Source organism: Squalius cephalus (assembly GCF_949319135.1).
Source record: "Squalius cephalus genome assembly, chromosome: 16".
NCBI classification, from domain to species: Eukaryota; Metazoa; Chordata; class Actinopteri; order Cypriniformes; family Leuciscidae; genus Squalius; species Squalius cephalus.
The window spans coordinates 22,364,710-22,379,463 of record NC_137137.1 but is presented as its reverse complement, the minus strand read 5'-3'; the positions used below and the strand labels follow the sequence as shown (position 1 = coordinate 22,379,463).

Here is a 14,754-nt window from a genome sequence, read left to right as displayed (position 1 = left end):
AGCCGCTTCAGACATCACGGCAGCACCCCATTGAGTTCTCTTTCACACTTGTACGGACAAAAGCACACAAAATTATGCCAAAATTCCTGTTTTGTCGAGTATCCTCATAAGCACAATCTTAAAAGTGTTAAATGAACGCAAAGATTTGTGAGAAAATAGGATGTGTCAGGTTTTAAAGGGACAGCGGTCTAATAAACTTACTGCTGTTTGTAATTAATGTTAATCAGTCTCTGCTCTTGACTGAATAACATTTGTAGCTTTGATAAGGATTCATCTATATTTAATTCAAAATGTATGCAGTGAAGACTGCAAAGTGTTTGATAACTTTATTCAGTTTCAGTATATTTCCTATCTGTTAGACCTACCTGAAAATCAGCACTCTTTACAAGGTTACATGGGTCAAAAACAATGGAAACAATAACTTTTTTGGTGCATTTTAGCAGGGCAGGTAAAAATCTGAACAGTCCCGCCTGGAAAAAAACCTTTGTGTTGAACCCTGATAAAGTAACGACACAGCTAAATGTGACATTTATTGCAATGGTCTTGTGTGAAGATTGTTATGGAATGCCTGTAATGGAGACATCAGTATTGGTATCATTGATACTGGCCTTCATTTGGTATCAGTGATACTGGCCTTCATATGACAACTCTCTTAAGATCTTTAGCATGATAATGGACATGATAATGTTAATATCTTTTTTTATCAAACCATTCTTTGTTAATTTATTTTTTATTTTTAAGTAGAACATGCACATATATTGCAGCCTCTTTTAATTCAAACACTCCTCATTTCTATGCAAATAAGGCTCATTAAGATCACGTCTTATTCACAAAAGTCAGAACTCTTTGGCTGCAAGTTGATACAACAGTATAGAAAGTGTATGAGAATAAACAGCAATTCATTCTTAGTGAATTCCCATGTGTCTTTGTCTGTGAGCACTTGTATCTATATGCAGCGAACCTGTAACAAATGAAACCGCTGTTGCACGTCATTTTTCAACCATGATCTTTTCCACAAGACTATGTTTTTTCTGTGTATGTGGACATGTAGAGTGCCTTGGATACTTTTGAGGTTCTGATCATGCATTCGAAGCAAACTTCAGACTTTCATCATTGGTTTCTGCATCTTCTTGTGTTTGTAGGTCTGGAGTTCGCCTACTCCGCAGCCCCGCGCTCCATGCAGAGCGCTATAATGGGCCTGTTCTTCTTCTTCTCCGGCATCGGCTCCTTTGTGGGATCTGGACTTCTTGCTATCGTCTCTGTCAAAGCCATTGGCTGGATGTCCTCGCATAAAGACTTTGGTAAGACTTGTGTGAGTGTGTTAGAATGTAGAACAAGATGTGAATAGCACTGCATAAGGTCTGGGATGAAACAGATGTAGCTTGCCTAGCTTTTGATAAGTGTGTCTGTTGGAATAAGTGTGTGCATGAATATAAATGTGAGTGTGTGTGGATCAGGCTTTGGCTGCATTGAGGGGACCATATGTTCTTATAATGATCGTAAAACCTAAAATTAGCTACAGTGGGGACCTGTGAGGAAAAGGGCTTGATAAGCATACTTAATTTAGCCTGACTACGTCAGACTTCCTACTTCCGCTAATTTCATATCGCTCCTGTAGTCAGTCTGAGATAGCAGCGTATCTTTCAGTTTTCCACCGGCCTGAAAACAGCCGGGCCAATCAACGAACAGAGGGCGGGCTGAGAGAGCCGTGACGTAGACGCTGATTGTACCGTGGTGGATGCGTACTTGCGTAGATTTACTTCACATAATCTGCAAAAGTCGTTCACAGCCATGTTCATTCCGGTATTTCGCTCGATGGTTTCGTTTTTGCATCATACATGTGTTTACAGTGGAAGTTAGATGCGGCTGAGCATGCGCATAACACACGCCATAACCAAACGTTATGTGATTGGCTTACGGGTAACCAATGATTTTAAACTTCAGACAAGCGCCCCCCCGCGAGAGAGAAAACACTTCTCTATTATGCTATTCCAGACTCTCTCTACAAGCAAAGTGAAGTAGCAGTCTGGTATTACCAGGCTATACTTAATTATGACTTAATGAAAATGTAAAGGTTTGTGAAAAGGTCCGAGAGTACAGAACATTTATTTAGCTCAGTATAAACTCAATTGAACTCAATATTAAAGGGATAGTTCACCCCAAAATTAAAATTAGCCCATGATTAATCACCCTGAAGCCATTCTAGGTGTATATGACATTCTTCTTTCAGATGAATACAATCTGAGTTATATTAAAAAACGTCCTGGCTCTTCCAAGCTTTATAATGGCAGTGAATGGCTGTATGTCTTTGTAAGTCCATCAAAGCACATCTATTCATGATTAAAAAGCTCCATGCGGCTCAGGGGGTTAATAAAGGCCTTCTGAAGTGAAGCATAAGAAAAATATCCATATTTAAAACTATCGACTAAAATAACTAGCTTCCGGCAGACAGCAATAGGCATCAATTTACACCAAAAGAGGAACACTTGAACTTGAAGCACAACGTAATGACGGCAATTGACGCCTCTCGCAGTTTCAACAAACAGGACTGGGCAACCGCGTTCGTCATTACAGTGTCCGTCAAGTTCAAGTGTTAATCTTTTGGCGTAAATCGATGCATACAGCTGTCTGCCGGAAGCTAGTTATTTTAGTCGGTATAGTTTTAAATATGGATATTTTTCATACACGAACGCATCATTTCACTTCAGAAGGCCTTTACTAACCCCCCAGAGCCACGTGGAGCTCTTTAATCATGAATAGATGTGCTTTGATGGACTTCCAAAGTCATCCAGCCATTCACTGCCATTATAAAGCTTGGAAGAGCCAAGACATTTTTTAATATAACTCTAATTGTATTCGTCTGAAAGAAGAATGTCATATACACCTGGGATGGATTCAGGGTGAGTTAATCATGGGCTAATTTTCATTTTTGGGTGAACTATCCCTTTAAAGGAGAACTCCGGTCAATTTTAACATTGAGCTCATTTTTTTGTACATTTGGAGTGCTGTCAATACAGAGAACAACGACAAAAATCGGTGTTGCCTACACCGTGTTATCCTCTTTTTAAAATTTGCACCCTGTTGACTTCAATGGGGCAAGTACTAAACCTGCTTTTAGCCTCTTAACATCCTTGATGTGTCATTACAAGTGCACAGAAAATATGAGTGATTCCTTCTGAGTGAACACGAGTGAGTCTGACTGCAGTAGATGTGAAAGAAATGTATAAAAATGATGTTAGTTAAGCCAGCGCAAATACCTTTGTTTACATCCTGTTCTTCGGTTGAAGTCCAAAGTAGTCGATTGCCGAGTTCACGCGCGTGATCATAGGTATTAAACCTATGCGTGTGAACTCTGCAATCGACTACTTTGGACTTCAACCGAAAAACAGGATGTAAACAAAGGTATTTGCGCTGGCTTAAATAACATAATTTTTATACATATCTTTCACATCTACTGCAGTCAGACTCACTCGTGTTCACTCAGAAGGAATCACTCACATTTTCTGTGCACTTGTAATGACACATCAAGGATGTTAAGAGGCTAAAAGCAGGTTTAGTACTTGCCCCATTGAAGTCAACAGGGTGCAAATTTTAAAAATAGAATAACTCGGTGTAGGCAACACCGATTTTTGTCGTTGTTCTCTGTATTGACAGCACTCCAAATGTACAAAAAAATGAGCTCAATGTTAAAATTGACCGGAGTTCTCCTTTAAGTCCTATTTTAACAGCTTGCATTTTTAAGAAACACAGCTTTTATGCAATTGTCATTTGTAAGCTGATTGATGTAAAATATCCTGAAAATCAATGACTTTTATGTTCTGTCTTGATGAATGAAATCAATGATGAAAGATGGTCCCTGATCAGCATTCTGTGTAAATGCGATTTATTGTAATTATGCCAAGGGGAAGAAAGGTCGTACCTTTCAGCTCACGGTTGTGTCAGAGATGAAGTGACGAGGTGAGCACATGTGCTTGATGGATGATGTGTGTTTTATGAGTGCGTGTCCACGTACCAAGGCTTGAGCGTAGTCATTAGTAGTCAGCTGAACCCAAGAGGTGAGTTCCCATTTGCCCACTGTTTATTTGTGTGTGTGTGTATTTGTTTATTTGTGTATCCTGCCCCCCCAAAAAAGCTTAGTATTTTGTTGTTTTTTTGAATGATTGATGACACATATTATGAAGAATCAGATACAGAGTATCAGCATACAGATTTTTTATTTTTTTTTTACATTTATTTCTGCTTCCATCTGTTTAGAAGGCGATCCTAAACTAGTTCACACTGCGGTTATTCTGATATATACAGTGACATATACATTATTAACTGAAAATATTGCTTAGCCTGCCGTGACTTTTTCATCTTCAAATTGGGTTTAGATTCTGAAACTTTATTATGCATGGAGATGAAATATGAAAGTAAAATAATGGCAAGTGTTTTTGAAACAAAAAAGCTTGTTGAATTGCACTGAAAAAAAAAATGCATTGCATTAACCGTGTTTGCATTTTAATGCATTGTATTTTTAGGGCTTGTGTTTTTATGAGCTGAAATTCAACATAGTTATGTATTTAAACTGTGATTATTTCATTTCAAAACATTTCACACAGATTTTCATTATTAAAAATTCAATAATCCATATTCACCTTTCAGATTTCTCTTCCAAAATGTTCATTCTGTTTAAAAATACAATCTATAATATTCGACAGGCAATTTTCGGTCCATTTTATTTTGCTTTACAAATTCGCTTCCACAAACTCAGTGGTTCAAATTCGACAGAAAATTCAACATTTGACATCCGGGAACGGCAGGAATATCAGTAGATTGCTGATTGATAATCTCCATTTGTTAGTCGACCTCACCAGCAGGGGGTGCAAGCTGCTGTTTACGAAGACTACAGCAACGGGTTGAGAGAGCCATTCTTTCAAGTATTTGTGATGATTATCAGGGCCAGTATACACATGGAAAGGCTGATAAAGACACAAAAGTTGTGTTTACGTCTTCACGGTTACCTTTTTACATGTAAGCAGCTTTCTCTACCTTTAACGAGATTATAGTGTTATTCCCCGATGCTGACGTACAAATCAAATGTTAAATCTGAGGTTGTAGATGCACATTTCTCTCGGTTGTTTAGTTTCCTTAACTTAATATCATGGCAATGCATAGTAGTGCATTCAACAAGCTTTTTTGTTTCAAAAACATTTGGCATTATTTTATTTCCAAAATGAAATCAAAATGGAACCTTTTTTTTTTTTTTAATTATTGTCCCTAGTATTGATGTGCATTAATCGTCAATACATGATGTTATTTTGTATAAACATTTTTTTCATAATCTTTCATCAAAATGTAATATTATAGTACCTCTGAAAGGTGAAAAAGAAATATCAACCAATAACCACCCACTTTTCAGCATCCAACTAAATCAAGTCCTGTCCTACACTTTCCGCTGAATAGTCTGTTACTCATAAATTTCACATTATGTTACATTACATGCTGTTTTCTGTTGTCTTGGCAAATTTGAGTAAACTCAACTCTTGAAGTGGAGAAAGAGAGCCGTAACTGAGTGCCGGGTCTGGTATTATGAATGTGCATGCTAATTGATGGTCATGTCAGGCTTACACCAGAATCGGTTTGTAAATCTGTCACAGCGAGGACGATGAATGGCACAAAGGAGACAGTAGATGGATGTGATTTCCATCGCAATGACAGTTCAATGGTCCAGATGCACTCCCACCCATTCTGTGTATCTGAGGCAAATGAACAATTTACCCACAAACTACTTCCGCACCCATTAATACAGCACACCCAGACAGGTGTGAGGCATTTCTGCTAATGGCAGCAGTGAGAGTGCATGTACTTCAAATCTGTCCCTCTTTGCTCTTTTTGTTTGGCAAGGATCACTGGGATATTAGAGTGGGCCTTAATATGAATTATATGGCACATTGCTTTTTTTTTTGCTTTTTCTTTCATGCGACTTTTAGTGATTGGACAGGAAACGATGAGAAGTGGAAGAAACAGAATTGACTGTGAAAGAACAGTCAGACTCAAACCTGCAATGTCCATATGAGTGTCACATTTTATAATATGAATAAATGCTGCATTCATGCCATTTCATAATTACAATAATTTTGAGATGACAACACGTGACGTTCTACATTTTTATGGCAAGTTGGAGCTCTCAGAAAATTCCCACTGTACAAGTTGTAATCACAAGTTCTACAAGTGTTACGTTCTCCGGTAGTTACGACATACCGTGAATGCACCTAATGGCCACATTCATACAGCAGCAGAATATGGTTGTCAGTCCTGTATTTGAGTCCTTAATACGGTCACATTTGAACACAGTTCAGTTACTGTAGTGACAACTGCATTCAATGACTGAACTCATACCTGTACATTTTCAGGACTCACAACCGCATTGTGTGACCCACGCTGTGTGAAATGCACCAGATTGGAAAACTAGTTTTGTCCTATCATACACCCAGCCGGTAGCCTGGCTAACGTCAGACCTCGTCTCATTGAGACGTGGTCTGGGAACCACATGTTCATTTTCTCGTATTTGAGGCGTGGTTTACGAATGCCCAGAGCCGTTTATTGGGCGCTACGAATGTCTATCAAATGCGCCTGTACGTAGCTCATAGCCAGTCGTTTCAATTATAGCAGATGACCTATGTAGAGCGACAGAAATTCGACGAGGAAGAAGACGAAATAAACTTGCGTTCTAAACTACTTAGAACACTATCTAAGGCTGCATTGAAAGGTAACTTCTTGTCTGCTGCCATGTTGGATCCATAGATATAAACAAACTGCTTCGGTGTGTCGCATAGACGTCGTCATCGTCTTGCTGCTCCCTCCCCGTTCTGTGATTGGTCCCCTCACTGAGGCGAAAATCTGGTCCATGGAATCCAGGCTGCCTAGCAGCGTGAATAAAATCGCGCTGTGCGCAAGGCAGCATGGGGAAACCCAGGCTACTCGGCCGGCGCAATGCGGCGCCAGGATTTTTGCAAGTGTCTTTTGCTAGTTTCAGCCCGATGCAGTTATCATTTTCATGTCCTGCGCCATGTTGTTTAAATAGCAAATGCTTTTGCGCCCATTTGTGCGCAAAAACTGGTCTGAAAACGAGGTGTGTTCTCTTCACTGTTGGTGTGTTGCTATTTTGAGGCAACTGAAATAGACTGCAAAAATAGATTTTTTTTTTTGTTATTTAAAGAGAGCGTTAGTAATATGCACCTATAGGCGGGTCCACAATGCGCGTACACTCTGCTTATTAGACACACAGCAGCAGCACACAAACATGCCAAATATTAAAAAATAAAAGGATTACAATGTGAAAGATTAATATTGTGTACATAAAGATATGGTGGAATCCGGCTTGTCCCATAGATGGTCTGCTTGCGCGCTTTAACCTTGCGCACGAGCAGATCTGTTTGCTCTCTGGAGATGCATTTAGTCTTTCCGCTTGCAAATTCCACCATGTAAAAAGCAAATCTGCCATGGCGCGAGCGCAACTGTCTTTTAAAGGGAATGGGAAATTACACTCTGATTTTTTTTTTTGCACGTTACGCCCAAAACACACCCATTACTCATTAAGAGAATGGGAACAACCCTTTTAGACCATGCGCCGGGTGCGCCGACCATTTTTCCCGTCGTAAAACTAGCAAAAGTGGATTTGGACACGCCCTAAGTGCACTTGTGCCATGCGCTTTAGACCATGTGCTTAGATCGTTAAAAATAGGGCCTGTTGTCTGTCACCTCGTACATTACAAGAGAGCCGCTCTGCGCTGCACAACACGTGTCTATATCGCGTGTTGCGGGTTTTCCTGTGTGGTTTCTGTTTTGGTAACTTAAAGCGACGAAGATAAGAGCTTTGTGTCATCTGAAGGTTTAAGATCTAGTCACTGTTCTCCACCGGAGCTGCTCCCACCAGTCAAAAAGATGATACTGCTGTTTATACAACATGCTGTGTTGATTGTCCAAAGTATGTGAAATATGAGACACGTGATGGGTGTCTTTTGCTAAAGCATCTAGCCAAAACATTCTAACACCACATTGTTTCAAACTTTACACGTTTACCACTGCAATATGGGGTTAACACAGCTCTGGGACTAACCCCTGGTAAAAAAAAAGTTTGATAGTCACCTCGTTTAGCCAGCATGTGTTAGCTGCTAGACTCCAACATAGTCAAATTCTTTCTATCTGCTCTCTCTTCCCCAAACAGAAGAAGAAAAGACTCCTGCAGACTATCACACACTTGTGAAATCTGAATTAGATGCCCAGGATGACTTTGTGTCTGAACAACAGGAGGAGATCGGTCCGGGTTTCATGTTGTTGTTTTTTTTTTATTTTTGGCCAGCAGCATAATGTTATTCTTTATCTCTGCTGGTTACTCCATTACTGTTCTCTCTCCCTGTTTCCTGTGGTGTTGGACTCTGCAGGAAATGAAGAGAGAGAGGGAATTATGCAGCATTGAGTAGAGAACTTTCAAAGTATGTACACACAGACGCCATCCAAGCCTGTGGCGCGCCTGTGGATGCATATACAGACTCCAACTTTTATAGGATCGGACGCCCAGGTATTAATCACTAGCTGCAGGGCCAGATTACCCAGCATTCAGCTCTGTAACACACTCTCTAGCACTTATTTTCACAAATTTGAGCTTCTTCCCAGAATACCATTTAACAGATCAAACCTACCTCTCAGGTTACAAGCGAGGGTAAGTTCGGCATGCTCTCTTACTTAAAATCCTACAACACTTGATGATAACCTTTGTAAAAGTGGAGACTGTCGGCCCACAGGGCTATTGGCTACCGCTCACACAACGTTACTGGATCTCTTATCGCACTGATCACCAGAGAGTTTCCATGGTCCCCATAGGCTAGAAGGTGTGAATCTGCAGCTCGTCGGACATCCATGCTTATCTTTTGCTGCATTTGGCATGGGAAAGGAAAGGCACTCCACTTTCTTTCATTAGTAGTTTTTTTCTTTCTTTTTTTTCCTTTTTTGTAGTGTCGGTATATACTTTACATACCATGCTGACACAGTTCTAGCTGTTAGACAGTTTGCACGATGAGACTCTTTTGGAGATGTTTTATATTTTAATTCATGCTTTTTTCATGCCTCACAACTTGTGCTGCTTGCTTTGAGTGTCTCGCACCATGTTTTTTAAAATTTGAAGTTAAAATAACTTTTTAAAAACACATCTCAAGACCCCTCTGTTCTGTCCCATTCTGTTGTTCTCCTTCTGTAAAATTCCCTGAAAAAAAAAACCCTAATCTGATTGGGGTCAAGTGAATATGAAACCAGCATAGCAATAGAGAGCTTCCTAAAGATCAATGAATCAACTAGCCATTGATGTAAACCATCATTCATTTTGATAATGAGCTTTTTCCAAATCTGTCTCTTCCCAAATAGTCCTAAGTTTTGCATAGACAAACACTACTTGTTTTCTTTTTCTTCAGAAATGTAAAATCTAGTTACTTATAGACCATTTGGGAGCAGACGTCACAGTTACGTAACTGCAGTTGCAAGTGACAAGTGGATGAAAACGGGTGAGATCCACGGAATAAATAAATAAATGTGGTATTGTGCCTTAGGATGTAACATGGAATGTAAAAAAAGAGATGGTCTTCATTTTTACAGAATACCGACACTGAAGGCGACCTCTTAAGCTAAACTCAGACGTTTATGGTAAAATGGATTGGCTAGACTGATGAAACCTGTGATTATTAGTCTACTTAGTGCATGAATTTGATGTATGCTACAGATCTACATAATATTCACATACAGTTCATAGGGGGCATAATGTATTAGCACTACAGTTACAGCATGATATAACATTTAAAAAAATTGTCTCACAATTATGCTTGTTTTTCTCGTAATTGCGAGTTCATATCTATATACAGTGGCGGTCAGAATTAATGGCACCCATGGTAAATATGATCAAAAATGGCTGTAAAAAATAAATCTGCATTGTTTATCCTTTTGATCTTTCATTCAAAAAATTCACAAAAATCTAACCTTTCATTGAAGTAAAAGAATTGAAAGTGGGGGGTAAATCACATTATAAAATAAATGCTTTTCTCCAAAACACGCTGGCCATAATTATTGGCTCCCTGTTATTAAATACTTTTTGCCAATATAACAGATCTGAGTTTTCTTCTATAATGCCTGATGAGTTTGGAGAATAACTGACAAGAGATCAGAGACCATTCCTCCATACATAATCTCTCCAGATCCTTCAGATTCACAAGTTCATGTTGGTGCTGCTTCTGTTCAGTTCACCCCACTCATTTTCTATTGGGTTCAGTTTAGGGGACTGGGACGGTCATGGCAGAAGCTTCATTTTGTGCTCAGTTACCCATTTTTGTGTTGATTTTGATGTTTGTTTTGGACCGTTGTCCTGATGGAAGATCCAACTATGGCCCGTTATAAGATATCTAGCAGAGGCAGACAGGTTTTGATTATTTGATCTGTTGGTATTTGCTAGAATCCATATCTGAACAAGATGTCCAGAGCCTCCAGCAAAAAAATAGGCCCACAACATATAAGATCCAGCAGTGTATTTAACTGTAGGCATGGGGTACTTTTTATCCCTGTTTGCACCAAACACATCTGGTGGGTTTGCTGCCAAAACCCCCTTTTTTTAGTTTCATCTGACCACAGAATTCGGTCCCTTTTGAAGATCCAGTCGTGTCTGACCACTGAATATGCTGGAGTTTATTTTTGGAGGAGCGAGGAGGATTTTTCTTGAAACCCTCCCAAACAACATGTGGTTGTGTAAGGGTAGTTTAATAATTTTTTTTAGGCTTTCTGACCCCCAAGACTCAAGTAATCTCTGCAATTCTCTATCTGTGATCCTTGGAGAGTCTTTGGCCACTCAAACTTTCCTCCTCGCCGTGCATTAAGACAATATAGACACACGTCCTCTTCCTGGCAGATTCGTCACATCTTTAGTTGATTGGAACTTCTTAATTATTGCCCTGATGGTCAAAATGGGGATTTTCAATTCTTTACCTTTTTTCTTACAGCCACTTTCTATTTTGTGATGCTCAACAATCTTTTGATGCACATCAGAACTATATTCTTTGGTTTAACTCATTGTGATGGATGATTAAAGAAATTTGGCCTTTGTGTATTCATCATATTTAAACTCCTGTGAAACAAGAAGTCATAGCTAGACAATTTCATGTTCCTAGTCACCCTGGTGTGCTAAATAAAAGTAAATATTAATGGGAATACACTTCAGAGATATTTTACTCATAAAAAATTCTAGGGGTGCCAATAATTGTGACCGACGTGCTTTGGAGAAAAACTTTTATTTCATAATGTGATTTCCTCCCCACTTTCAATTCTTTTACTTCAATGAAAGGTTAGATTTTTGAAAATTGTTTGTAATGAAATATCAATTTTACAGCCATTTTGATCATATTTGCCAGGGGTGCCATTAATTCTGACCACCACTGTATAGTTGTGGGAATAAAAAACACAATTGTATAAACTGAATAAAAAGGGCAGAATATCGAGTTTATATCACGCAATTGTGATTTTTTTTTTCTTCTCTTTGTTCCTCAATGTTCAAATCTATCACTATTCCCAAATAGTCCCAAGCTTTGCAAAGGCAAACACTACAACACTATTTATTTTCCTTTTCTTTAAAATGTTTTAAATCTAGTTTCTTATTAATGCAAATGTGTGTGTGTGTGTGTGTGTTTGTCAAAATAATGATGGGCTTCATTCTTGTAGTGTTTAATTTGACAACAGAAATGTCGACTGGGATTTTGCTCTACATGTAGTGAAGAAGTTACTTCTGAACGATATGTCGTGTTGTAGATGTGCCCTTTTCAACAATCTTTTAAAACTTTTGCTTCATTTCCTAGAAGTTTTATTACTTTTTTCCAACCTATGATGCAGGCTTTGATAAGTATTTTCAAAGACATTTTCCCCTCATCCTTTATTTTATCTGCAGGACTGCAGGTGTCACCGGGCACAGCTTTGCCTCTCGGTATTGGTAAAATGAATTCTTTCAAATCTTTTCTCTGGACACCCAGGAAGCTCCTCCGTTTTTCTTTTTTTCCCCACGAGGTGAACCTCGATGTGCGAGGCTGTCTGATCTCAGGTCAGCTTAAAAACATGCAAAGAACCACAGGGCTCTCAGACATGACCCTCTCTTCCTGGTCTTGAATCTGTATCTGCCACTTTCAGAAATGTCAATGTTTTAATCGAGGCCAAGAGTCTCAGGGAAAGAGAAGGTGTGTTCGCTGAATATGACAAAAGGAAAGAAAGGTGTCTTTCAAAGGAGTGCGTACAAAGGAATATGAGTGAGAACAAGGAGATGATAGTGAAACAAGTTTGTGTCAGCTTTATTCTGTACCGTGACCTCAAGTCAGTTAATATATACACTACCGTTTAAAGGTTTGGGGTTGGTAGGATTTTTTTATGTTTTTGAAAGAAGTCTTCTGAAGTCTTACCAAGGCCGAGTTTATTTAATCAAAAATACAGTAAAAATGTAGATATTGATTTAAAATAACTAAAAACCCGACAAATTGTCTTTTGACATCTGTCGCCGTATGTAAATTGGCAAAAATATGTCTTATAATTACAGTATCAACGTTCAGAACAGTTGTGCCGCTTAATATTTGTGGAAACCATGATATTTTTTTCAGGATTCTTTGATGAATAGAAAGATCAAAATAACAGCATTTATTTGAAATAGAAAACTTGCTGATGCTTTTGATCAATATGATGCAACTTTGCTTATATTATAGTATTCATGTTACCATTTGACTTGTTGTATGACAAATCCATTTTGTTTGTTTGCATAATGCAGGTACCATTTATTCATTGCTCCCAGAGATCTCCCGAGACAAGAGAGCCATAACATATTAACATCTCTGTGTTTGCAGACTCTGACAAATGGCACTGAACTCTGTGTGCTGACTGTGTGTAATCTCCTGTAGAAAAGCCGTCAAGGCATCGGGACGAGTAGCACTGAAATATTGTTGATCTGACCTCAGTCTGTCTCTCTGCGTAATCTGTTCTCGTCAGAGACACATACTTATCAAAGAGGATGGACTTAAAGGATTAGTTCACTTCAAAATGAAAATTCTGTCATCATTTACTCACCCTCAAGTTGTTTCAAACGTATATGAATTTCTTTCTTCTGCTGAACACATATTTTGAAGAATGTTGGTAACCAAACAGTTGATGAACCCCATTGACTTCCATAGTATTTATTTATGTATTTATTTTTTCTACTATGTAAGTCAATGTTGTCCCTCAACTGTCTTTTTTTTTTTTTAAGTGAACTACTCCTTTAAAAAATAAACTGCCATCACAAGAATACATTACTTTTTAAATTGTAAGAATATTTTACAATATTATTGTTTTAGCGTATTTTTATCAAATAATTGCAGCATTGGTGAGAATAAGAGACTTCAATTGAATGAGTAAATGAACCTATTGCAATTCTACTAGAAGTTATTTCAATGTAACAAAAGTGATGCATTGATTAGGTTTTGCATACAAAGCATGCAGCCAATCGATAGAAACTGAAATTGTAAAGTAAGCAGGATCTTGTTGTCTTTTTCTTCTCCAGTGTCTCCTTCCATGATTCCACATAAATAAATCAAGCTTCACTTTTTCAATCTCTAAATTTCTCTCTCAGGCTGCCAAACATTTATGGGGCCGGTTAATGTCTTTTATGGGCAGCTCTTGTTTTGTCTTTTGTGGACGTAATTGGAAACTCTGCAAGTGTTTGGCAGCCTGTTGTGTCTCTAATGAGGAGTGTGTGGTCAGCAAACGCATTGAGAAATTAATTAAGACAAATCACAACAAAACTAACTAGGCACTTCCGTCACTTTACTTCCAAAAAAAAAAACTTTATCGACTTATGAGTGTGTTTGCTTTGTACAATATCCTTTGATTTATGATCCGCGTTGTATGAACTGTGTGCACAAAAATTGGCACATGAACATTCTACCTGACATCTCCTTTTGTTTTCCTCATAAGGAAGTAAGACGTGCAGTTCGAGTTTAGAATAAGATAAGGGAGAGTGATGACAGAATATATATTTTAGGGTGAGCTGTCCTTTTAAATAGGCTACTAGAAGAGTTAAAACCCACTAAAAGTTTCTAAAACTAAAACGTCTAAAAGTTAAAATCACAATTTTTCTTCTAATGACTCTTTATTTCCTTTCTTTCTTCCTGTCTCTAACCTTGCCTCTACTACGTTAATTAAACCAATATCTGTCCCCTCAGTCTGCTGTGTAGCAATGTGTTTGGAGAGTTTTATTGATCAGCAGACACGCTTCCTCCTCGAAGCTTGTGGCTGCCTTGCTGAGCACATTTTACCTCTGCAGTATGTGTTATTCAGCAGGAGTGAGGAAGCATGGCAAACACTTTCTGAACTCTCAGGTCAAGTGCAGCGCAAGTCTGTCTGTGTGCTGGCCAATCTCTGTTGGACAATAAGAAGTAATAGTGTTTTGAGTGGAAGAGCTTTTTCTGTGTCTAAGAGAGAAACAGCATTGAGGGACAAATTAGTGAAAATGGATTGTTAAAAGTATGGATTTAGGCTGAGGTGTGTCATTTATTTTCCTATGTGGTTGTTAATCGATTGTATTTGCTTTTGTTGAAGCCATCAGGCTGCATTATTTCAGATGACTTTTAAATAATTGTGTTTAACAATTATTTTCTACATCAATAGAAATTTCCTTCAATTAAAGAATCACAAATTGGGCCAAAAGAATTGTTTAATCCCCTCCCTCTC

The 14,754-nt window shown here is 38.4% G+C and overlaps 1 protein-coding gene across 1 annotated transcript in view; it reads left to right on the top strand.

Annotated features, from left to right (window-relative positions):
- slc15a4 (solute carrier family 15 member 4) overlaps window positions 1-14,754 on the top strand; it is a 71,452-nt gene that overhangs the window by 45,406 nt on the left and 11,292 nt on the right. Inside the window, exon 8 of the mRNA XM_079896798.1 lies at window positions 1,143-1,301. Within this exon, the coding sequence (XP_079752924.1) occupies window positions 1,143-1,301 (159 nt within the window). The remainder of the gene's footprint in view (window positions 1-1,142; window positions 1,302-14,754) is intronic.